Raw genomic sequence first — 26426 nt, 5'->3', positions numbered from 1 at the left:
TAAATTGTCCCCTTTATTATTATATACTGTCCACTTTTGTCTCTTGTTACCTTTTTGGGCTTTAAGTCCATTTTGTCTGTTGAGTATGGCTACACCCACTCTCTTTTGACTGGTATTTGCTTGGAGTGTTATCTTCCATCCCTTCACTTTTAACATATGCTTGTCTTTAGAGCTGAGGTGAGCCTCCTGTAATGTATGGTTGTTTCTTGTTTTTTAATCCATCCAGCCACTCTGTGTCTTTTCATTGGTGAATTCACTCCATTTACATTTAGGGTAATTATTGGTAAATGAGAATTTACTACTGCCATTTTATCTTTTGTTTTCTGGTTTCTCTACATCACTGTTGTTGCTTTGTTCTTGTGTTTCAGCCTGCCATCTTGGTTTGGTAGTTTTCTATGATTTTTTTCAGTTTCCTCCTTTTTTATGTTTATTGTCTCTGCTCTAGATTTATGTTTTGTGGTTACCATGAGGTTTGTATAAAACTCCTCATAGATAAAATAGTCCTTTTTCTGCTGATCACATCTGATCTTCATTTACCTATAGGCTTTCTGACCTTTTCCCCTTCCCCTTCTGCATTTTTGTTGTCTCAAATTATCCCTTTTCATGTTGTGAGTTTGTTGCCAAATTGAAGTAGCTATAATTATTTTTTCTGATTTTCCCCCTTTAACCTTTATGCTATAATAAAATGTTTAATACCTATTCTGATAAAGAGTTACAATTTTCTGATTCTATGTATCACCTTACTCAAAGTTTTGTGTCCTTTTACCTTCTTGTTTCTGGTAGAAGAGCTCCTTTCAACATTTCTTGTAAGGCACATCTAGTGTTGATGAACTCCCTCAGTTTTTAGTTACCTGGGGAAGTCTTTATTCCTCCTTTATATCTGAGTGATAATATTGCTGGATAAAGTATTCTTGGGTGACAGTTTTTATCTTTCAGTATCTTAAGGATGTCATTCTACTCCCTCCTGGCCTGTCAACTTTCTGCTGAGAAATCTTCTGATAGCCTCTGTGGGTTCCCTTGTAGGTTACCATCTTTTTTTTTCCCTGGATGCCTTTAAAAATTCTTTCTTTGTCATTGACTTTTGACAATTTTAATATGATGTGTCTTTAAGAAGGTCTTTTTGCATTGAGGCAATTAGGTGTTCTCTTAGCTTCACGGACGTGTATATCAAGTTTCTTCTGCAGGTTTGAGAATTTCTCAGCTATGATTTCTTTAAATAATCTCTCTGCTCCTTTTTCCCACTCTTCTCCTTCTGGGATACCCATAACCCTAATATGCACCCTTCTTAAAGAGCTGGATAGCTCTCGTAGAATTTCTTCATTTTTTATATTTTAATTCTCTTCCCTCTTCTACTTGCATCGTTTCTAGATTTCTGTCCTCAAGCTCACTAATTCTCTCTTCCATGTGGTCTGATGTATTTCCAGTTCTTTCTAATGCATTCTTTATGTTGTTTATTGAGTTCTTCAGCTCCAGAATTTCTTCTTGGTTCTTTCTTAGAGTTTCAATATCTTCAGGAAGGTATTCCTTCTGATCATAATTTTACTCCTGAGCTCACTGAACTGTCTTTCTGAGTTTTCTCATAGCTCAATGAATTTCTTCATAACACCTATTTTGAATTCTTTGTCAGTTAAATTGCAATATTCTGACTTTAAATTTGGCTTCTGGAGAACTGTCATTTTCTTTTTGTGGCATGGCATTACTTTGGCTCTTCATGGCACATGATGAGTTGTTCCTCTGCCCACGCATTTGAAGTGGCAAATATCTTGCTGCTTGATTCTAATGATTCAACAGGTTAGAAATTAGAGGTCTTTCTTCTGTTTTCCAGTAGGTGGCGCTATAGCACAAGTTTATGGTTTTCCTTACCTGAGCTGCCTCCAGTTATGTTTGAGAGTTGGCACATTCTACCCTCCACCACCTCTGTCAGAGGTGTGGCCCGTGTCCTCATTATTGCTTCTTGTGTCTCCAGGGGTCAATGATGCCTTCCTGCTGCTAATGTCACTGGGATGATGGGCTCTTCCCTGGCATCCAGGATCCCCTGAGTTGTAGACTCTGCTGCCACAGGGGGAGGATGAGGGTGGGCGGAGCAGGGGTTGCCCAGGTACCTGTGCTATGCCCAGTGTTGTAAGGTTCACAGACTCCATCACTGTGTGTGGAGGAGTAGGGGGCCTGAGTTGTGAGCACGGCAGTGGCTGGAGGAATGGGGTTTCAGGCCCCACTGCTGCTGCTGCCCAGTTACCTGTGGCTGCAGGCACCACTGCGGCTGCAAGGCCAGAGTTGTGCTCACTGCCTCCCCTGCTGTCATGTGTTCTCTGGGGCTATGGGCTCAGCTTCCATGGCCAGAGAGCTGAGCTGCTGTTCCCTCAGTTCTGCCTCCCCTATGTGTTCCAGTCCACTCACCTTTAAATGTGCAGATATGTGGAAATCTCTGGCATCCCAGTGGGTTCAGCAGAGGCACCTTTGTTGAGCTGTGGATGCTTTACTGGCTGTTGACTGAAAGGGAGCTTTTCACTCTGTCATGTTGCTGATGTCACTCTAATATAACTGATTTTAAATAGGCCCAGATGTTGGATTTGGTAGACAAAGAACTTAAAATAGCTTTACAAATATGTTCAAAGAATTAATTTTTCAAATTAAAGGGAAATATATGCTCAATGAATAAATAGAGAATCTCAACAAAGAAACAGAAACTATACATAACAGAAATTATACAGCTCAAAAGTACAGTAACTGAAAATTTTAAATAGGTTCAACAAGAGTTTGGAGATGGCAGATAAAGTTGGGAATATGGTTCAAGAGAAATTATCCAGCCAAAAAAGAGAAAAATGTTTGAAGAAAAATGAACAAAATTTCAGAGAGCTGCAAGACAATGTGAAGCACCCCAAGGTACATATAACTGGAATCCCAGAAAAAGAAAAGAGAAAATAGCACAAAAATTTGAAGCAATAATGGCCAAGAACTTCCTGAATTTGGTAGAAAACTTTAAAGATTCAGAAAGCTCAACAAACTCCCAAAAAGATAAACAAAAATAAAATCACTCCTAGACAAATCAGTTAAACTGCAAAAGAAGCTAAAGAGAAAGTCTTAAAAGCATTCAGAGAAAAATGTCATGTCATGTAAGACGAACAACAATAGATTAACTGCTGACTTCTCACCCAAGACTATGAAAGCCAGAGGATACTGGAACAACATATTCAAAATTCTGAGGGAAAAAAGCTAACACTACGGGCTTCCCTGGTGGCGCAGTGGTTGGGAGTCCGCCTGCCGATGCAGGGGACACGGGTTCGTGCCCCGGTCCGGGGGGATCCCACATGCCGCAGAGCGGCTGGGCCCATGGGCCATGGCCGCTGGGCCTGCGCGTCCAGGGCCTGTGCTCCACAACAGTAGAGGCCACGGCAGTGAGAGGCCCGCGTGCCACACACACAAAAAAAGCTAACCCTAATTATTCTACATCCAGCTAAACAACCCTTCAAATATGAAGGCGAAATAAAGGCATCTTCAGTAAACAAAACCTGAGAGAATTTACTGCCAGCAACTCCACTACAAGAAATGCTAAAGGAAGTACTTTAGCCTAAAGGGCAACTGGGACCTATACAAAAAAATTGTAATGGTAAATATGTGGGTAAATATTTTTAAACTATGTATTTTTTCTTAACATCTTTAAAAGATATAACTACTTAAATTAAAACTTATAAGTCAGTAGCAACAGATTTATAACAAACAGATCTAACATATAACAATAGCAGTTATGTAAATAAAATGATGGGTACATAAAAATACACTATTGCAAAGTTTCTATATTTTACCTTAAGTAATTCAATATTCACTCTAAGTTAATTTAAGTTTAAGATGCATATGTAATCTCTAGAGCAACAACTTTAAAAAGTACAAAAATATAAAGCTAGAAAGCCAAGAGAGAAATTAAAATGGAATAGTAAAAAATATCTGATTAAGGGCTTCCCTGGTGGCGCAGTGGTTGAGAGTCCACCTGCCGATGCATGGGACGCGGGTTCGTGCCCCTGTCTGGGAGGATCCCACATGCTGCGGAGTGGCTGGGCCCGTGAGCCATGGCCGCTGAGCCTGCGCATCCAAAGCCTGTGCTCTGCAACAGTGGAGGCCACAACAGTGCGAGGCCCACATACCGCAAAAAAAAAAAAAAAAATCTGATTAAAACAAAAGGAGACAGAAAAGGAAGAACAGAGAAAAACAAAAAGAAACAGAAGACACAAAACAAATTGCAGCAGAGAAGATCTAAGTACAATCATATCAATAATTAAATGTAGGGGACTTCCCTGGTGGCGCAGTCATTAAGAATCCACCTGCCAATGCAGGGGACATGGGTTCGATCCCTGGTCTGGGAAGATCCCACATGCTGCAGAGCAACTAAGCCCACACACCACAACTACTGAGCCTGCACTCTAGAGCCCATGAGCCACAACTACTGAGCCCACGTGTCACAACTACTGAAGCCGCATGCCTAGAGCCCGTACTCCACAACAAGAGAAGCCGCCGCAATGAGAAGCCCGCGCACCGCAATGAAGAGTAGCCCCCGCTCGCCACAACTAGAGAAGCCCACGAGGAGCAACATAGACCCAACACTACCAAAAATAAATAAATCTTAAAAAATTAAATGTAATAGACTAATGTTCCAATCAAAAGGCAGAGATTATTAAAACTAGATTTAAAATCCAAGACCCAGTTGTATGCTGTCAACAATACACATGCTTTAAATATAAAGACATAGACTAAAAGTAAAAAGCTAGAAAGAATATATTCTGTGCAGTGAGCATAAGAAGATGAAGTGGCTGTATTAAAAACAGACAAAATAGACGTCTTAACAAGAGATATTACTAGGGACAAGTGGGAGGACACTTCATAATAACAAAATGGTCAATACATCAGGCAAATATAGCAATTATAAATTAGATGTGACTAATAACAAAGCTCCAAAATACACAAAGTAAACACTGACAACTAAAAGAAGAGATGAATCCACAATCACAAAGATTTTAACATACTTCACTCATAAATTCATAGACTCAGACAAAAATATTAGTTAAGAATATAGAAGATCTTCATGACACCATCAACCACTTTAATCTAACCAACATTTCCTAACCAAACATGAAACCTAATACCTACAAAATACACACACTCTTTCAAGTCCATATGGAGTGTCTACCAAAATAATATACAGGGCCGTAAAACAACTCTCAACAGTTTTCAAAGTATTAAAATTTAATAAGATAATATAGTTACAGACTATATTATCTTATTACAACAGAATTAAATTAGAAATCAACAAAAAATAAAACATCTGGAACAGCTCACAAATATCTGGAAATTTAAAACTCACTTTTAAAGGGACCACAGAAATCACAAAGTAAATTGGAAAATATTTTGAACTGAATTATAATGAAAATTGGTAAATGATAAATTAGACCACTAAAACTTAACACTTCTGCTCTTTGAAAAAATTATTAAACCAAAATGAAAATGTTTTCAAAATATATCTGATTAAGAACCAATATCTAAAACACATAAAGAATGCTCAAAGCTCAATAATAAGAAAACAAATAACGCAATAAAAGTAGGCAAAAATATTTGAGCAGACACTTACCAAAAAAGATATATGACCATAACAAAAGCACATGAAAACATGATCAATATCCTTAGTAAAATGCAAATTAAAACCAAAATTAGATACCACTTCCCATCTTGCAGAATGACTAAAATTAAAAATACAACACCAAGTACCAGCAAGGATGTAGAGTGATTGGAACTCTCAAACATTGCTGGTGGCAAGGTCTATATAATTATTCCATGGAAATGCTTTTATTCTGTCTCTCCAAAAATAAGCTAATCCAGAAATAGGCAGTAAAAAATGTTTTTAATTGGCAATGTATACCTGAAAAATATATTTTATTTACTTAACTTTCTACTCATTTGATACTTTTTAATATATAAATTTATTTATTTATTTATGTATTTTTGGCTGTGTTGGATCCTCATTGCTGCGTGCAGGCTTTCTCTAGTTGCGGCGAGCAAGGGGCTACTCTTCGTTGTGGTACAAGGGCTCCTCATTGCAGCGGCTTTGTTGCGGAGCATGGGCTCTAGGCATGAGGGCTTCAGAAGTTGTGGCACGCGGGCTCAGTAGCTGTGGCGCACAGGCTTAGTTCCTCCACGGCATGTGGGATCTTCCCAGACCAGGGATTGAACCCATGTCCCTTCGTTGGCAGGCGGATTCTTAACCATTGCACCACCAGGGAAGTCCCTCATTTGATACTTTTTAAACTAACTCAGTTGCTGAGTAACTAACAGTCAATTGCCACTTAAAAACATCAGTGCGTGGATGAAAACAACAATACCTAGTAAGCAGCTTCAGAGAACTTTCCATCAAATTCGTGGAATTCGTCAGAAATGAAGAGGAGGCAGAAATCCAAGCACCTAGACTGATCTGCCTCAATTCAACACCATAATATCCTCCTTCCACTCCAAGGTTCTGGGTCTGCCTTGGGAAGAATGAGGCAGCCACATCCAGCCTCTGCTTAATTCTCACAGAACAAAGTCTGGGGTATCACTGCAACCAGGAGCAACAGCAGCAGTGGGCAAGACCAAGGTCAAGCTCCTTCTGCCCCTTAGCTGTGGTTCTCGCACATCAGGTTGGAATCTGTTAACAGTTTTTGTTTCTATTAGTAGGACATCTACAGCACAAATGATTTAGCTACAGATTTAAGACAAGCCATTTGGTAGAAAATGACAACAAATGGGTCTCCTAAGAAAAAGGAATTAAAAAAATACGTCCATTTCAAGTATTCTCCAGATCCTTGGTCTATCTAAATAATGACTAAAGAATACAGCCACCCCAAAAAGTGAAACAGTACATCAAAACAAAGGACAAAGGGCTTTCGTGACCCAAGGAGCTGAAAGACACAGGTGCTTCAGCCTCTATGACTGACCTTGACAAATAAGTAATTACATGACTTGCTTGCGTGGGAAACTGGTCATCTCACACCACATCGAGGGAAAAAATTGAAATGCAGATTTACTCCATCCTGGACAGGTGGAACACATACACAATGTGAACACAGCTCAAAACCATAATCATAGCCTTTTTATCCCCAGAGAAAAACACTCAACTCAGACAACAGCATATCTATGGTGGTGTACCTGGAAATTTTATTTTTGCTAAAATTCAGAACTTTGTAAGAATTAAATGATGGGGCTTGGACCAGTTGGGTCAGAGATGTTGACAGCCTTTCAAAATCAAAGAAACTATTAAAGAAAGCATCATTAAAGAAGAGACTGATCTCTTAGACAAAATAGTACAAGTTCCACACTCCCTGCTCATCACAGCCCCTAAAAATAAGCCCCAGGATTTTACCCTAACCTCGTTATCGCGCCGACCTCCCTCTCTTCTGAGGTAATGTCTATAAATCTTGGCATCCAGTGTGCATTTGCACCACATGTCAGCTATTACCAATGGCATTTTTCCTGACAGCTAATTGGTAACATTAAAGAAAAGAAATGAAAAGCATTGAGCTTGCAAAGTCATTTTACAACCATTAACAGCAACAAGTATTTTACGGGGGACATGGCATTGCCTGGGAATCCAAGGACCATGATGAATATTCACTCTGCCAGTAAAACGAGAAATGTGGTGAAAATGAAATCCATACCTTCGGCTTATTTACATGACAGCTGAATTAGTGATACTTCTCGTGCCAGAAGATTCTCTCCAAGTAACGCTTGGGCTCAAGGAGTCCTCCAAGGCAGGCAGACACCCAGAAGCCTCCCCCCCGGAGCCTGAAGTGGCAGTGACCCCACACGGCCGCATGGCCCTTACCTTTCCTTTTGGTTGTGTAAAATCCAACAGCTGCTCCGTCTCTCCACAGAATTTTAGCCTCCTCCTTCACAGAGTGAGGTAAAAAAAACATGTCATCATCATCCAAATTCCTCTCCAGTCTTCCAAAAATAACGACGTTTAGAATAAAAAGCACAATCCTTTCCCCAAATGACTGAACCTTTGAAGGAAAAACAAAAAGAACATCTAAGTGAGACAAGAGGGGAAAATCAGACACAATAAATTCTATGCTTGGAATCAACCCACACCCTGGGGCCAGGTGTGGGCTCCCCCACCATACAGTTCTTCTCATGCTCAAGATCCAAAATGCGGATCATAGTTTCTCACGGAGGTTTTCCCACCCCTGACCTTTCACATGCACTGGCCTCCAGGAGCGAGGAGCATGGCCAGAGGGGCCTCCTGGGTTTCCAGGACCACAGACATGGAATGTGAAGAGACAGAGAACAATCAGTCACATGCCAGTGAAACAGGAGGTTACATAGAGGCAAGCAATTTCAGCAGAAACCCTGGATGTGTCCAGAGATAAACCCAGTCTGCCATTTTTAACAACAGCCCCAGAATTCTGACCCTCAGAAGGAGGGTAAATAATTGGGGATAATTATTGGTGTCCAGTTGCTACACCAAGAGCAACTGATTTTCAATGGCTTGTGACTGATTTTGAGCACATACTAGAGTCCCAACCCCAGAGAGTTACTGGGACTCAAGGCCTAGCCCATCCTAAGGCTACAAAATGGAACTGTCTCTCACCCATTGCAATGTCATGACAATTGAGGAAACTGTATTGTGGTCAAGGTCAGGCCCACAAAAGAGCGTGACCATTAACAAGTCAAAATGATTTCCTGCTCCTGCCTGTTCATATTCTCTGCATTTGTATAGCCCACGGATGGCACAGGTGTGGCATAAATGAAGGCCTCCCACTCCTGCACCCACAGCAGACATAACTAATCAATCCCCACTCTATGTGGCTGAGCCTGGATATGGTCTCAGGATCCTCCTAAATGCAGTCTCCCGGACAACTACAAGCAACCGCTAAAATGTGGCACTTGAGATGAAACCAATCAGCTAGTGACAAAGAGATGGTATTGTTTTATTAGCTTTTATTTCAACAACATTGCTGTGTGACAGCCTAAGGGTGTGGGTGTTTGTCGCCCCTTCCTATGCAGCACCGTGAAATCAGCAAGAGTATTACCTGGGCTGAGATTGCCCCCCACCTGCTACCATTCGATTCTCACCACCCGCCAGAGAGGTCCTGGTTTATAGGTGAGGAAATTGAAGCTCAAAGAGGCTAAGCAATTACATGTACTGATTTCCCTGCCTTATTCCGAAGAGGCCTTAAGACAGCTGGACAAGGGCTCTGTCAAAGGCAGGCAGGCTTACAGCACCAGACCAGGACTTTTGAGTCCCAGGCCAGGGTACCTGCTACAGCCCAGCCAGTGGCTCCCTTCTGCACTTTCATCCATTAGAGCTTTGGGAAAGGGAAGTTTGATAAAAATATGAAATGTTTGGTTTTGTATTTAATACTGGACCCTTAAATGTTTATTATCATCACCATCATCATTGTGGTCATGGCTTCTTGGCCTAGATTTGCTGGGAGATCTTCAGCAACTCACAACGCCTTTCAGTTTCAGTTTCCTCCACTAATCAAGGGAGAAGACTGCCTAAGTGGTCTCTCAGACATTTGTATGTTTTTCAAATGCTCCAATAATAAAAATAAGTTAGCTTGCAGCCCTCTAGCAAATGGCACAAAGTGTTTAGTGCCAATAAACTTATTAACTGGCCCAGAATGCAAAATGTTTCACCTTCATCTGGAGCCAAATCTTAGATGAGAAAAAGATTTGCAAAAGCCACACCAGCTTAACTCTGAGAAGCCACCTCAATTTTGTATCTCAGACAGCAGCAGCCAAATCAAGTTCAGACTTTAAGAATAACTAGTTCATCACAAAACCCAAGGGGTGTAATGTGGGAGGCTATATTTTTCAACTTATAAAACCAAAAAGTTCAGAGGAAAGCCAGAAGAGAAAAACAGATTGCATCTGGCAGAAGGGAAATATCCAATCAAAAACTGGCAGGAGAAAAAAGGAGAAAAAGAAAATGCACTTAATTTGTCCAATTTCATTACAGGGGGAAAAAAATGTGTGACATGTGATTCTGACTTAGAAATGTTTCTCAAAACACAAAACTAAGAACCAGTTCTAATCCCTCAATTAGGACCACTAATTATGTTCACAGAAAGAACACTAAGAAAGTTGGTGTTTTGTTTGGTTTGGTTTGGTAATTTGTAAAGAAGAGCTGGCTAAGAAACAGAATGTAATTAAAAGAAAAAAAGGTCAAGACACCAAGTTCTGTAAATGGAGAGGGAAACTATCCCTACATACAGCTGGGGCAGACAGATCTTTACAACCTGCTTCATTAAGTGGAATCTCTCTGTTCACAACATAAGCCACATTTTCAGAAAATGTGAGGGTTTTCCTCATCTAAATTTAGAAGAATTGATACACAAGGGAAGTGACCACTCTTGTTCTGAAAAATATATATATATATTTAAAAAGCAAATCAAACTCTTCCCGGGATTCAGAACACCCAACCACTCATACCACCTGCTTCATGCACAGACAATGACACACACAGGCAGATGTGTGTGTGTGTATGCCAGGCAGCACCCATTTGCTGAATCTCCAGCCATCGTTAACTTACTGGAAGAAAACCCTTTTCAAAATAATATCTATTGGGCTTCCCTGGTGGTGCAGTGGTTAAGAATCCGCCTGCCAATGCAGGGGACACAGGTTCGAGCCCTGGTCTGGGAAGATCCCACATGCCATGGAGCAACTAAGCCTATGCGCCACAACTACTGAGGCTGTGCTCTAGAGCCTGCGAGCCACAACTACTGAGACCACGTGCTACAACTACTGCAGCCTGCGTGCCTAGAGCCCATGCTCCGCAACAGGAGAAGCCACCACAATGAGAAGCCCTCGCACCGCAATGAAAAGTAGCCCCTGCTTGCCGCAGCTAGAGAAAGCCCACACGCAGCAACGAAGACCCAACTCAGCGTAAAATAAAATAAAATAAATAATAATAATAATGTCTATCAAGTCAATTAAAACCAGATCTGAAAACATCCTGCAATTTGTGACAACATGGATGGAAGTTGAGGGTATTATACTGAGTGAAATAAGGGGAAAGACAAACACTGCATGATCTCATACATGTAACATGAAAGAGCCAAACTCATAGCAACAGAGACTAGAGTGGTTGTTGTCAGGAGCTGGCAGTGGGGGAGAGGGAAAGATGGTCAGAAGGTTCAAACTTCCAGTTATAAGATGAACAAGTTCTGGGGATCTAATATACAGCATAGTGATTGTAGCTAATGACACTATATTACATACTTGAAAGTTGCTAAGAGAGGAGGTCTTAAATGTTCTCACCACAAAAAAGAAATGGCAATTATGTGATGTGATGCAGGTGTTAACTAACACTGGTGGTAATCATTTTGCAGTGTATCAAATCAACGCATTGTGCACCTTAAACTTACACAGTGTTATATGTCAATTATATCTCAACAAAGCTGGGGGAAAAACAGACTTGAAAAAGACAACCCATAGACTGGGGAGAAATATTTGTTAATCATATATGCAATAAGAACTTGCATCTAGAATATAGAAAAACTCTTACAACTCAACAGGAAAAAGTCAATCCAATTACAAAGTGGGCCAAGGGGGCTTCCCTGGTGGCACAGTGGTTAAGAATCCACCTGCCAATGCAGGGGACACGGGTTCAAGCCCCGGTCCGGGAAGATCCCACATGCCATGGAGCAACTAAGCCTGTGTGCCACAACCACTGAGCCTGAGCTCTAGAGCCCATATGCCACAACTACTGAAGCCCACGTGCCTAGAGCCCGCACCCTGCAATGAGAAGCCCGCACACTGCAACAAAGAGTAAACTCGCTGCAACTAGAGAAAGCCCGCGTGCAGCAACAAAGATCCAACACAGCCAAAAATAAATAAAATAAATAAATTTTTAAAAAAGTGGGCCAAGGATTTTAATAGATATTTTCCCCAAAAGGACACACGAATGGCCAATAAGGACATGAAAAGATATTGAACATCCTTAGCCACAAGGAACCCTCACCCTTGCCATCCTAGGTCTCTATAAAGCCACAGTGCTTCAAAGACCACCAGGCCTGCTGTCAGAGAGACTAGCATTTGTGTCCAGTTAAATCACTTACAAGCTGTGTGGCTCAGCTTCAATTTCTTTGTCTGCAAAACAAATACCTTAAAGATTCTGAAGTCAGATAATCCCTGTGAAAAGTCTGGGTAATACACAGGCTAGCATCTAACATAATATCTACCTCATAGTAAGTACCAATAAACACTACTGGAATGCAATAAAGAGAACCTCCCTACACTCTAGAGAGATGATGTGGATTAAAGTTTCAAAATTAAGATGTGAGAGGCCACTCAGGAAGGTAAGCGAGATTTACCAATAGCCAGGTATCTGTTGCATATAGCCATTTACTACTATTTTCCTTGCTGGCAGGGTGTTACAGATTGAACTGTGTCCCCCAAAAAGATGTTAAAGTCCTAACCCCCAGTACCTATGAATGTGATTTATTTGGAAATAGAATCTTTGCAGATGATCACGTCAAGATGAGGTCATTCGGGTGGGCCCTAATCCAACATGACTGCTGTCCACATGGAAAAGGGGAATTTGGACAAAGATAGACAGACAAAGAGGGAAAAGGATGGGAAGACACAGGGAGAATGCCATTGATAAGCCAAGGAAAGCTGAGGCCACCATAAGTTATGAGAGAGGCCTGGAACAGATTCTCCCTCACAGCTCTCGGAAGAAACCAACCCTGCCAACACCTTGATTTTGGACTTCTAGCCTCTGGGACTGGGAAATGATACACTTCTGTTGTTTAAACCACCCAGTTTGTTGGCACTTTGTTACAGCAGTCCTAGAAAATGAATCCACAGGGGTAGACTGCTTAAATTATTAACATGATAATAAGTACACTGACCTTTAAAACCTGTTTTGCAATGTCCACTTAAATTTGCAATACCTCACCTTCATCAGACCTTCTCTTGCAGGATCAGAGGTTCTTAGTACATCTTCAGTGGTCCACCAGGACTCCTTCATGTAAACAGCCACAACTAAAGAGGAAGCCAAGAGAAAACAATGATACACACATGGCCAACTGGCCACCAAAGGGGCAGTTTTAGCAACATGCAGCCACTGTGAAGGTGCAAAGGAAAGTTATGTGCGGCAAAAGCAGGCGATGTTTCTAGAGCTGAGTTGTCTGAGAGCACTGACCAGGACAGAGTGACCACTGTCACCTCAAAGGACTTCACAGGTGTCTGCAGAGATGGCCTGTTGTTGACCCCAACACAGGATGGACCCCAATGCTACTGGGCGCAAGAGGCTACACACCAATATTGACAAATTCAATGGGTGAGAATTATATTTTTTTTCAAAGTCCAACTATGTGACACAACTTGGAGCTCCGCAAATTTAGTCAAACCCAACATTATCTAAGGGCATGGAACACACCATCTTCTTATCACCCTCGGTGCTGGGTTTGACGCTGGCTTCTTTCACGTGCTTTTCTTTCATTCTCATGATGAAATAGTCATCTGCCTTTTTCTGAGGACGCTAACATTCTGAGAGGGGAAGGCAAACAGCTAGGAGGGCTGAGGTCGGGTCGAACCCTCAGCCACTGGACTCCAAGTTCAGTGCTCTTTCCAAGAGGCCAGAGGTGGGTCAGCTGTTGATGAGGAATAATCATGCAGGGGTTGTGGGGGGGCTTTGGATAAGAAGACTCTGGGGCTGGGACCTGCAAGAGAGGAAGGGTAGAGACATCTCTCCTACCCCACTCATGCCCCGCCCTTGTCTAGACAGTCACTGAGGCCTGCTGATTCCACCCACCCTGAGTTTAGACATGGGTCCTGCTGCTTAGTAGAGGTGATCCTGGAACACTCTCAACCTCACTAAGCCCCAGATTCCTCATCAGAGCTGCCCAAACTGATCACCCAAGGTGGCTAACAAATTCCAATGAGGATCAGGTGTGAAACACCCAACGCAGGGCCAGGCAGGTAGGATGCCCTCAGCACCTGCTGATGAATGCGTCAGTTCTCCCCTGCTCATGCTGCAGTTGCCAGGTCCCATCATTCCACCTGATGCCCCAGGACAGGATCCACTCCCTCCCCAACCCTGAATGCTACTGGTCCATCTCTCCAGGTAACTGAGAGCACTCCACCTGGTCCCCTGTCCCCCCAGTCTGCCCTGCCAATCTATCCCTCCTGAGGGGCCACTCCAAATGCAAATGCAATCATGGCCTCTGCCTCTTGTCTCTCCTTTCCTTGCTTAAAAATTACATTTTAAAACACTAAAGTCACTTTGGTTATTTTCTGGTATCTTTTTTTTTTTTAAGATTGTTTTCAAGAGAAGTTTTAGGTTCATGGCAAAATTGAAAGGAAGGTACAGAGATTTCCCATAGTCCCCTTCCCCCACACACACATCCCCCACTATCATCACCCCCCACCAGGGTGGTACATTTGTTACAACTGATGGACCTACACTGATACATCATATCGCCCAAAGTTCTAGTTTACATTAGGGTTCACTCTATGGGTTTGAACAAATGTATCTTCACATGTATCCATCACTATGATATCATACAGAGTATTTTCATTGCCCTAAAAACTCTCTGTGCTCTGCCTGTTCATCCCTCCTCACCACCCCTTACCCCTGGCAACCACTGATCTTTTTTCTGTCTCCATAGTTTTGCCTTTTCCAGAATGTCATATAATTGGAGTCATCAGATTAGTTTCTTTCCCCTAGTGAAATGCATTGAAGGTTACTCTATGTCTTTTCATGGCTTGATAGCTCAAAATTCTTCTCAGCACCGTATCTGGTGCTAAAATATTCCATTGTCTGAAGGTACCATAGTTTAGTTCTCCTCCACTATCTTTTTATACCCCTTTAATTGCCATTTTTATGCCTGTTTCTCAAGCCAGGTATCTGAGCCCAAGGGGTCCAAAAGCCACAGATAAAAAGATACATCTTCCCAGTCAAATCTTTTTGGCTGAAGAGCTGAAGGAAAATAACACAGAGTAGAAAACAAAAGTCCCTTGAACATTTACTATAAGGCTCAAGACTTTAAAACAAATTTTGTGGGGCAATCAAGTTAAGCTGCCACCACCTTCTTCCCTATTCCTCTCTGCTCTTTGAGGAACTTTCGTAGAAAACCCTATGAAGACCAGGTGATGACATTAGCTATTGTCAAGCACTAACTCTGCACAGTCCCTCCCTCCTCTCCGAAGACCAACAGCATCTAATCCACTGTCAGTTTCATACCATTGGCGAATTTTATCTTCTCCAACAATAGTTCCAAAATTGATACAGCCGACTGAGAGAGAAGTGCCAATTAAATGCCTGACATCTGCCTTCACTTATTCAACTAAATTCATGTTCCAAATGGCATCTACTAGAACTTGCAAGAGGCTTATAAAACCATAAGGATTATTTCCCTGCTTAACAAGGTGAATCAATAAAAGATGTTCAATTGACTAATACAGTGTATTACTGTAATACAGATGTTCAATTTACTAAGATAGTTTCAAACAGGAAATGTGTTATGATTTGGTGTTTGTGTGGTGCCTTGCAAGTTACACAGTGCACTGCAGAGCATTAATTAGCCACACAAGTTGTCACAAAATAGACTGAATTTTTTTCAAAACTAATAGTAAGCTGTTAAGTGTACATAACAATGAAGGTGAAGTCTGATCAAATGTAATAGATTTAAAATGAATTGTCCTCAAACAACTCTTGAAAAAGAGTCAGCCTTCCAAAGAATACCAGCTTTTGATCAGAAAAGCCTGCTACCTAGTCAAGAGGAAAGGGGCCAGAGTCCTCGGAGAGAGGCTGTTTCCAGCTCAGCAAGGACAAAAGATGGACCTGGGGGACTGGCAGGCATTGCAGAGCCAGCCTTGGGGCATCGCTTTTGAGACCCTGGAGCCAGCAGGTTCCAAGAGTTAGAAAGTGGAAACTGGGGCCTTCCCCGGTGGTCCAGTGGTAAAGAATCCGCCTTCCAATGCAGAGGACGCAGGTTCGATCCATGGTCGGGGAACTAAGATTCCCACATGCAGCAAGGCAACTAAGCCCACGCACCACAACTACGGTGCTCGCATGCCTCAACTAGAGAGCCTGCGTGCCGCAAACTACAGAGCCCATGCACCTTGGAGCCCACGTGCCACAACGAGAGAAAGAAAATCCCACACACCACAACTAGAGAGAAGCGCGTGCTCCACAATGAAAGATCCCACATGCCGCAATGAAGATCCCATGTGCTGAAACTAAGACAGCCTAAATAAATAAAAAAATAAAATAAAATAAAATGAAACTGGAAACCACACATCCATACTTTTAAAAGAAAAATACAATCCTGATCAGTACCCTCTGGCTCTCCACCATCTAGGACCTGGGAGACTGGACCCCTGCAAAAGGCTGAGCAGTGGTGACAGCAGTCGACGGGGCATTGTGGGTCACAGGCCAGCCTTGCTTCACTGATTTAATTCCCCTCTCCCCTTGAGTGACATGTAACCACAAAGAAAATGCCAGTAATGGATTTTATTCTATAACACCCCAAGGTCTTCCAAACATGTTAAGACAGTTGAGGTCCCTAAGGCTGACTCCCAGTGGCCTGGTTTCATCAAGGCTCAGCAGGATGAACTGAATTCAACTACCTGGGGCTGAGTTCCCGAATGCACAAATGGCCCTGTCCCAGGTCTCCAGAGGCTGATGAGTAAGTCTCCATCCTTGCCCCTGGGAGTTGGTAGCCTGCAGAGAAGAGAGAGCTAGACAAGCTGATGTGATATAGGGCAGGACATGACAGGTGCTAGAATCGAGCTGGGAGCCACAGAGTCCAGAGGACCCAGAGGAGGGGGTCAGTTCTGCTGAGGGGTTTGGGAAAGCATCCCTGGGGAATTTGCCAGCTCGGGCTCTGGATCACTGTGTAAGGCTTCAAAACAGGCAGAGATGACATGAGAGGGCACAGTAACCCATGAGCAGAGGCACAGAGCCCTACAAGTCCAAGGCCACACTCAGGGCACCCCAAACATTGGGGGTAGCTGGGCAAGGCTTAAACAAGGGAGAGGCAGAGCTGCAAACATCGATTATAGCAAGGTTGCAGGATACACAGCTAATATGCAAAAGCCCACCACTTCCCTGTATGCCAGCAATGAACAAGTAGAATTTGAAATTAAAAACAATACCATTTACATTAGCACCCCTCAAAAATGAAATACTTAGGCTTATACAAAATGAAATACTTAGATTTATGCAATCTAACAAAAATATGTGTAAGAGCTATACAAGGAAAATTACAAAACTCTGATTAACAAAATCAAATAAAAACTAAAGAGATATTCTATGTTCTCGAATAGGAAACCTCGATATTATCAAGATGTCAGTTCTTCCCAACTTGACCTATAGGTTCAATGCAATTCCAATCAAAATCCCAAGAAGTTATTTTGTGGATTTCACCAAAATGATTCTAAAGTTTACATAGAGAGGCCAAAGACAACACTGAAGGAGAACAAACTTGGAGGACTGACACTACTCAACTTCAAGACTTTCTATAAAGCTACAGTAACCCAGACAGTGTGGTATCAGTGGAAGACAGATCAATGGAACAGAATGTAGAGCCCAGAAACAGACCCACGTAAATGTAGTCAACTTCTATTTGGTCAACTTTGACAGAGAAGCAAAGGCAACACAATGGAACAAAGATAGTCCTTCCAACAAATGGTGCTGGAACAACCGGACATCCACACACATAAAAATAAATCGCAACACAGACCTTTCACTCTACTCTTCACAGCCATCTCAACAATCATAAACCAGTGCTGACGGAGAGCAAGACAACATAAGACATTTTGGATACATCCCTATGGACCTGGTGTAGGGAGAACACAGACTTCAGAGCCAGGTGGGGTTCAGATTCCAGCTTCTTCAAGGTGTGACCTTCACCCTTCCCCCACCTCGAGTCCCCCACCTGTCACATGGAGCCCACGACATCCTCTCACCTGGCCGTTATGCAGATTTGGTGAAAGAGCTCACTTCACCAAACTGCTTTGCCCAAAGGGAAGCTTTTCAGTGGTGTCCAAAAGCTTCCTCCACCTGCTTCAAGTGTTGCTCTGGGATTCCAAAGAAGTATGAAAAGCCCTTTGTTATTTGCTGGCTTTTGTCAGTGACACAATGGAAGCTGCTTGCTAACACTGGGTTTCTTCCTGGGAGCTCCCTCTCCAAACTTTCTGCTCTGGTTTGCAGAGAAATGTCTGTCTTTCTTCCCCAGCTTGATTGCTGCCATCCTATCCGCTGCCTCCCAACGTGAGTGGGGACACATTCCTACTCACCACATTTGCCCACGACTGGTCCTTTTCCATCAGGGTGCATTAAGCCAACCATCATGTCCCTCACTTCCTCCTTCCAGGGCTGTGGGGACACATCATGCCTGATCAAGGCACACACTTTCACCTGCCCAGAACCTCCCAACAAGATTTTTTTTTTTTAAAGGGCTTCAAATGCTTGGCTTTTTATTTATTTATTTATTTATTTATTTTTGGCTGTGTTGGGTCTTCGTTTCTGTGCGAGGGCTTTCTCTAGTTGTGGCAAGCGCGGGCCACTCTTCATCGTGGTGCGCGGGCCTCTCACTATCGCGGCCTCGCGTTGAGGAGCGCAGGCTCCAGACGCGCAGGCTCAGTAGTTGTGGCTCATGGGCCCAGTTGCTCTGCGGCATGTGGGATCTTCCCAGACCAGGGCTCGAATCCGAGTCCCCTGCATTAGCAGGCAGATTCTCAACGACTGTGCCACCAGGGAAGCCCCCAACAAGATTTTTAAAACTTTCATCTTGTCTAAGATTTCTTAATGGAGCTAATTCCTTTTTTATTTAAATATTTTTAAATCAATCAATACAACAAACATTTTTTAAAAATTAGTGTGATTTTTCCACAGTACAGGTCAGGGAGAGCTGATTGTCACCCATCACCTTGGATGGGTGGGCTGTGGCAGTGGGGAGCTGTCCTGACAAGGACTTTGAGGCCACCGTCCAGCTCAGCAAGGAGGAGCACTGTAGAGATCAACACCCAGCGGGGAGCACTGGGCTCATGTGGCTGTGCTTGCTGTCCCTCCTCATCTGCCCAGCACCAAGGATGCAGGAGGCAGCAAAGTGGCTCAGGACCCTGCAGAGGTCACAATTCTGAAGCACATGGTGCTCATCCAACCCACATGTTGAGCAGCTATTATGTACAGAGCACATAATAAATCCACTGGAGGAATTAAATTTAGACTCTGGCTTAAGACACTTACAGCTTGGAGGAGGAGACAGTGCCTGGGATGCAAAGCACCTCTGGCCAGGGAGGGGCTGGGGGCCGTATCCTGCAGACCACCAGTGGCCGCCATGCTTCAGAGGAGAGGGACATGACCTGATTACTGTTTTAAAGTAATAATATTCACCAGAACCACATGTCCAAGCATCCACCAAGCGTCTGGCTGACTTTTTTTCAGGTGAGGCTCAGAAGGGTTAAGAACTCAAGATCAAGTGCCTGTAAACAGCAGTTTGGGACTGGATGAGAACTGGCTCTCACTGACTCCAGAGCCCCCGCTCTAACCTTTATACTCCAGGTGAAGAAGGGACAAAGAGACAAGGGGACAGAGCTGAGTCCAGACTCCATGAAGGCCGACAGAGTAGGGAAGACAAAGATGAGAGGAGAGACAAGGAGGCAACAAGCCAAGACAGCGATGACAAAGGAGAGGCCGGCACGGAAAGACCTGAACAGAGTGGACCTCGTTTTGCACGTCAAGACGGGGAGGAGGGCTGCCATTTACTCAGCAAACACTGACAAGTTCAGGCACTGTCCTTGGCACCAGGGATCTAGGGCAGAAGACACTGCCCAGCAGGAGTGAGACAGGCCACCAGGCCAGGATCACACAGACCATGACCAGCGCCCAAGACAGAAGCAGCATCAGGCACCTACTCAAGGGCTACGTCTTCATCCATTCATGCTGCTGTGACAAAATACCACAGTCTGGGTGGCTTATAACAACACAAATTTACTTCTCACATTTCTGGACACTGGAAGTCTGAGATCAGGGTGCCAGCATGGCCAGGTTCTGATGAGAGCCCTTCTGGGCTGCAGACAGCTGACTTCCCACGGTGTCCTTATTCGAGGGGACTCCACCCTCATGACCTAAGCACCTCCCAAAGGCCCCACATCCCAACCCCATTACATGGGCTTAGGATTTCAACATATAAATTTGCTGGGTGACACAAATATTCAGGCCATAGCAAGCTGTCTGGAAGGGCTAGGCAGAGTTCCAAGAATAGGCCTGAGCCAGACGGGGCTCCGGTGCTGGGGTCTCTGGGGACCAGGTTGAGGTACTGGCTTTGTCAGTCTCTGGAGGAGTCCAATCAATGCGAGACATGATCAGAGTGGTGGTTTAGAGAGAGAACAGTTGGGTTATGCCCAGGTGGGAAGAATTAGTCCTTTAGAAATTAAGAAGAAAAAAAGAAAAAGGTTATTTGAGAAGGATCACACTGGATTCGGGTGTAGGTAAGGCTGGAGACAAGGAGGGCAATGGGAGCCTGTGGTCATCCAGCCAAGAAGTAAGGAGGGGATGAGTGCAGCAGTCATGCTGGCAGGGAGGGAGATGCTCGGGTGGCAGAAAAGACCACCTGGGAATCAAACTGGTCCTAAGGCAGAAGAGAGAGGGAAGGCAGGACAGCAGCCAGCTCCCAAGCTTGAGAAGAAGCACGCAGGTGTCTCCACCAGGAGGAAGTGAGAACGAGGAAGAGGGGTGAGGGTTTCAGTTTTGAAATGCCTGTTAGAGATAGCAAGGTCAGGGTGGCCAGCAGGTGGCTGGATACACAGCCAGAGGTGAGCAGAGACAGAGAAGGCCCATTCCCCACACCATCATAGCAACCAAGGAGGGAGGAGCTCTCATGCGCACGCTTGCACACGCGCACACACCCCCCCCCACACACACACACCCTACCTCCCCACAATAACTGCAAGCTGTTTACATACTGGCCCATGGTTTACACTTCTTCAGTCACAACCGAAGGAGCTTCAGGTCTGCCTGTTACCCCCCACCAGCCTCCCCCAATGGCTCCCCTGGAGTCTAAGCTGCCACTGCCCTGTTACAAATCTAAGAAATATGTACTTCCCCCAAAAAAGAGCACAGTTAAACCAAAGTGACAGGCCATCTTCCCAAAAGCAAAATACACGTAGGAAAAAAATGCTGAAAAGTTCTGGCAGAGGACAGCACATAAACACATTCCAAGGCATTGCATGACTTTTATGCAACATTGACTGAGCCGGTCAATAATTTAAGGGGAGGGGAAAAATACGCAAGTTGACATAGCAACTGTCATATCGCATTACTCGGGCTACCATTTCCATACAGATGTCTTCCTTAGAGGAAAACGCTTCCCCAGATGCCCTGTGAACTTGGGCACCTCTTTGCCAGGGAGAAGGAAACATCTGGTTTGTAGTATATCTGCATCAACTTCCCTGTGGTTCTTAGGCCCTTCTTACCTTCGGCGACTTTGTTTCCGTGAGTGGAGATTTTAACTCCAGGAAGACCAGGTAAGATGAGGTGCCTGGATCCTGAGGCACAGCTGGACAGCAAGGTGTTGGAGGCCGAAAGAAGCCCACACCAGAGCTAGTCTATCTAGGAAAGGCATCTTAAAATCACAGGCCGTACCAAGGCAAGTACAGCAAGTTTCTCAGGGTTGGGGGAAGCACAGAGAGATGCAGACAGCCCAAGCTGCAGTGGTAAAGCCCTAGGATGCCTCAGAGAAGCGCCCCCAACCCCGCACATCCGTGACTCTCGGAATATTTTCCTTGGAGCCGCTCTGTTTTCCAAATACCATTAGTCCCTTGGTAAGAATGACATGTTTTTTGTTTGTGGGATGCTGTTTTCCCCTACATTGACATCCAACTCACAGTAAGTGTCATAAATTAATAGGGAATAAAGAAGGAAATCCCAAACAATAGCCAACATGTGCTCCCAAACACACAGCGCTGTCACTGCAAATAGCTCTTCCATCCGCATCCGTCACGGCCCACGGAAAACAGAACTCTCTTGGTTTCTAGCACGGAGCTCTCTTAGCTTATGTGAAGTCAGGTCCCACTCAACCTGGGGGCCACCTGACACCGGCTGAGCTTGCACAGCCCCACGGGCACCTTAGCCACCACGAGAAGCAGGTATTTAAATCGAGCCTGAATTTCTGGCCAGAACTCTTTTCCCCCAAACTGTCAAACCCACTTAAGCGGGACTCCCCCATGTAGAAGGTTGGGAGGATGGGATCCATTTCAGGCTAATGTCTACCTCTCCTTTATTCAAAATGCAAGCACAGACTTAAATGTAAAGATTCAACGTCCATGGGATCACGGGAGGCTGCACCAACGAGGCTGCTAATCAGGCGGTCCCTGAACCCTTGGGGTTCGTGAGTCCACGGGGGTCATCACCCTTCAAAGCCAGGAAAACTGTAATTAGTTCTCCACATGCTGAAACTCAGACTTCACCAGGGCAACGAGCCTCTCCTCCACTCCTGCCATATTAGCTTGGTTTTTACCAGAGATATTAAAAACCACTTCACTGACTCAGGTCCACAGGTTCATCCTGCTAACAGAGCTGGGTTTAGCCCCATCCATCCCACTCACCGGGAGGCCTGACCTCTCCCTTCAAGGCCAACAGGGGACCAGGAGCTGCTCTAGCTGGGTGCCCCCTTCCTGAAGGTCAGAAATTCACAGCGCCTCCCCCTACCCCATCTTCTGGCCTTTCCCCCAACCCCTCCCCCAAATCTGGGCAGCCTTCTCAGGGGTGAGGAACGTCCCAGAAAGGGCCTTCCAGTTCTGCAGAAGTTCTCTGGGCATCTCAGGGCATCTCAGTTTCCACCCACCCACCCCTCCTAAACCACCACCCACCTGCCCCAAACGCAGCCCAGAGAAGGCCTGGCCCCGGGCCCGCTGTGTCACAATCACCTCTCAGCCCACGACAGCCACCAGGAAGGCGGCTACACAGCGGCTCTGGTTTCAACTGAATGTTTGCCTTGGCTCTCGCTGTCACTGCAGGCCTAGAATGGGCATGCTTTTCCAGGAAAAAATCATCATTTTTTGATTCCCTGCTTGTTTTTCTCAGGGTGCACATGACACGCAATCACCAAAAGCCATAAATAAATTAGCAGCAATTTGAAGGATGAGTGTTATGCTTGGTCACAAAACGTCCTGGAAGCAGGCTGGGGGGATAGATGTTCCAATCAGGGAAGCCAGCGTGTGGTAACAAACACAAACAGCCGTCCCTCTTTCCTCTCTCTCCGCAAGGACCCCGCTTTCTGTTTCTCAGCCTCGACACTTCCCCTGCACAGGGAATTCACGACACACCCTCCAGGAAGAAAGAGCCAAGAACGGCTGCAAAGTGATGTACACCTGGGATCCAGGTCCCTGCCCGGACCCCTCCTTCAATTTGACAGCCCACAGACCCTGCAGAGGAGCTCAGGTTGCCCTCGCCCCAAGCTTTTCCTTCCAGATCACCCAGCACTGTTGCCCCAGCCAGAACCCCAGTCATTTCCAGGCCTCCCTCCTTGGCCCCTCCAATTCATCCCAAATCCTGTCGTTTCCACTATTTCACCAACCCGAGTTCTCCCCACTGGGCGAGGCCTCAGCGTCTCTCCTGTGGGTGCTCCCAGACTCCTGGACACTCAACACTTGTCCTCCCTTCTCTCCATCCTTCCTTCCGATCATGACTAAGGCATTCTTCGAAGGACTGAGATCCAAAGGCAGACCCCTCTCCAGCCCCAGTCCCCACCCATCCTCCATAACGTCACCAGGCATCTGGCCAGCTCCCCTCAGCATGGCCTCCCCACCAGGCAGGGGCCAGGAGTGTAGAGAAGGCTTTATGAAAGGAAGCTGCAAAACGTTCAGAGAAGGGGTCAGTAAGACTCAGGGCCAGAGTCTGTAAGGTGGGGCGCTGCCTGGGATGAGGGGGCCTACTTTCCAGGTTCCATGCGCCTCCATGGGTACTGCTTCACGTCCAGAGCACCCAGCCCTGCAGGGCAGAGGAGCAGCTGTGTGACCACTGTGTGACCACCAGTCGGCCTGGACAGTGGGAGAGGAGAACAGAGGTCCCGGTGAGCGGGCAGTGGAGAACTTCTCAGGCCTCCTACCCCATATGCTAGCCAGACAGGCACTTCCCTGCCAAGAACTCGTGCTCCTCCTACACCCAGCAATACCCAAGAGTCCCCTTATTCTGGAAGCTTCCATAGCACTGTGGCATTAGGTCTCTTTCATTTGACTCAATTATAAATAGACTTTTTTTTTTTTTTTTTGCGGTACGTGGGCCTCTCACTGTTGTGGCCTATCCCGTTGCGGAGCACAGGCTTCGGACGCGCAGGCTCAGCGGCCATGGCTCACGGGCCCAGCCACTCCGCGGCATGTGGGATCTTCCCGGACCGGGGCACGAACCCGCGTCCCCTGCATCGGCAGGTGGACTCTCAACCCCTGCGCCACCAGGGAAGCGCTAAATAGACATTTTTTAATCAGCCTCTGGACACTCGTTGCTCTGTCCTCTGATCATCAACCACTACATTTTCTGGAAGAAAAAAAAAATCAAACAGATATTGTCATAAGGAGAGCTGAAAAAAACCTGACAAGTTTCCTGACAAGGAAAGCAGGAAAAGATCATCTAGGAAAAGTATCCACGTGGCCTAGGAGCTTGCCAAGAGGGCTTCCATCAGAAAGGGTCAGATGTTAAAAGGACGAGTGCAAAGGGTGGAAGAGGCCTCCCCACAGCCAAGGTCCCCAGGCCCAGCACCATCCTGTAAGACCAAAGTAGGAAAAGCCGGGCACTGAGGAAGTTCAGGCAGGCTGGGAAGACGTTCAAGGAAACAGGACAGCTGCCTGGGTAGGCTGGCGGGACTCGGAGGGGAGAGCCCGAGGAAGAAATACAACTTAGCCAGAGGCTCTACTGGCCACAGAGAAGGCAAAGGGCCTCCAAATTAGGAGCAAGCAGCTGGAAACAGTGGAAAAGCAAAGGAGTGCATTAGCTCCTTTTAGAGAGGCATAAGCCTCAGTGAATGTACATCCCAGGGGCCAGAAGTCCTGCAAATGTGATCCTGAAGTTGTAACCTTTAGTCGCTGAGAGCATGAGATGCCGGAAGGGGCCAGACACATGAGCCAGTGCCATCCTGGTGTGTGTGGGGAAGGTGCAGGTCTTGGAACTAATGCCTGGTTCCCTGAACATCCCTTCCTAATGGTGGTCTAGAGTGAATTATGAAAGATGATCTGTAAGTACCCTAGAAAAGAAAGACTGGACTTAAAATCAGCATGAATTCACCAAGACCAGAAGAGACAAATTGGCCTCACTCCCTTTTCTGACGAGTGTTCTAGGCAAGTGTTAGGAGAATAATTAAACATAAGTCATCTTAATTTCAGCAGCCAGATTTCCCTCCATTTTTTTTTTTTTTTTTTGCGGTACGCGGGCCTCTCACTGCTGTGGCCTCTCCCGTTGTGCAGCACAGGCTCCGGGCACGCAGCCTCAGCGGCCATGGCTCACGGGCTCAGCCGCTCCGTGGCACGTGGGATCTTCCCGGACCAGGGCATGAACGTGTGTCCCCTGCATCGGCAGGCGGACTCTCAACCACTGCGCCACCAGGGAAGCCCTCCCTCCATTCTTAACTGCAGGCATGTATTTCATAAAGTCTCTTGACTTGCATTTTATGAAAGTCTCTTGAAATCTCCAGAAATGTATGCTAAATAATGGGTTAGGTGTGTGTTTTGTGGTATAATAATTGCATGAATTTTTTAATAAGCATTTTTAAATACTTGTATTAAAAATAAAGAATGCACACCTTCAGAACTTCAAATGATATTAACTACACAGCCAGTAGGAAGAGTTAATATAACTGGATGAAAGGACTTACTCTTCAAAACAGGCAAAGTTTTCTTAGATTTAACAACAAAAGCACAAGCAACAAAACAACAACAAAAAATAGATAAACAGGACATGATAAAAATTTTAAACTTTTGTGTTTCTAAGGACACCATCAAGAAAGTAAAAATATAACCCACAGAATAGGAGAAAATTTTTATAAATATGATAAGGGATAGTATCTAGAATATATAAAGAATTCTTACAACTCAAGAAGATAAATAACCCAATGCAAAAATGGGTAAAGGATCTCAATAGATAGTTCTCCAAAGAAGATATTAAAATGACCCACAGACACTTGAAAGGATGTTCAACATCATTAGTCACCAGGGATATGCAAATCAAAACCACAAGGACCCCCTGACATTGGTCTTGGCGATGATTTTTTGGACTTGACCCCAAAAGCAAAGGCAACAAAAGCAAAAAAAAAAACAAGTGGAACTACATCAAACTAAAAAACTTCTATACAGCAAAGGAAACTGTCAACAAAATGTAAAGGTAACCTACTGAATAGGAGAAAATGTTTGCAAATCATATAGTTGATAAAAGGTCCAAAACATATAAAAACTCATACAAC

At 44.8% G+C, this 26426-nt stretch overlaps 1 protein-coding gene across 9 annotated transcripts in view; it reads right to left on the bottom strand.

Moving 5' to 3' along the window:
* Positions 1-26426, bottom strand: part of LOC132523975 (protein FAM169B-like) — a 97418-nt gene that overhangs the window by 40207 nt on the left and 30785 nt on the right. For all 9 annotated transcript variants that reach the window (XR_009541776.1, XR_009541744.1, XR_009541765.1 and 6 more), the window contains 2 exons: positions 12926-13011; positions 7844-8021 (listed from right to left, as the gene is read on the bottom strand). Coding sequence is in view for 2 of the 9 variants with exons in the window: in XM_060155865.1 (XP_060011848.1) it covers positions 7844-8021; positions 12926-13011 (264 nt within the window). In the remaining 7 variants the exon portion in view is untranslated. The remainder of the gene's footprint in view (positions 1-7843; positions 8022-12925; positions 13012-26426) is intronic.

The sequence above is a fragment of the Lagenorhynchus albirostris genome, chromosome 1 (genome assembly GCF_949774975.1).
Source record: "Lagenorhynchus albirostris chromosome 1, mLagAlb1.1, whole genome shotgun sequence".
NCBI lineage: Eukaryota > Metazoa > Chordata > Mammalia > Artiodactyla > Delphinidae > Lagenorhynchus > Lagenorhynchus albirostris.
Note: the sequence above shows the minus strand (reverse complement) of the source record. Positions and strands in the feature narration are given on the sequence as shown.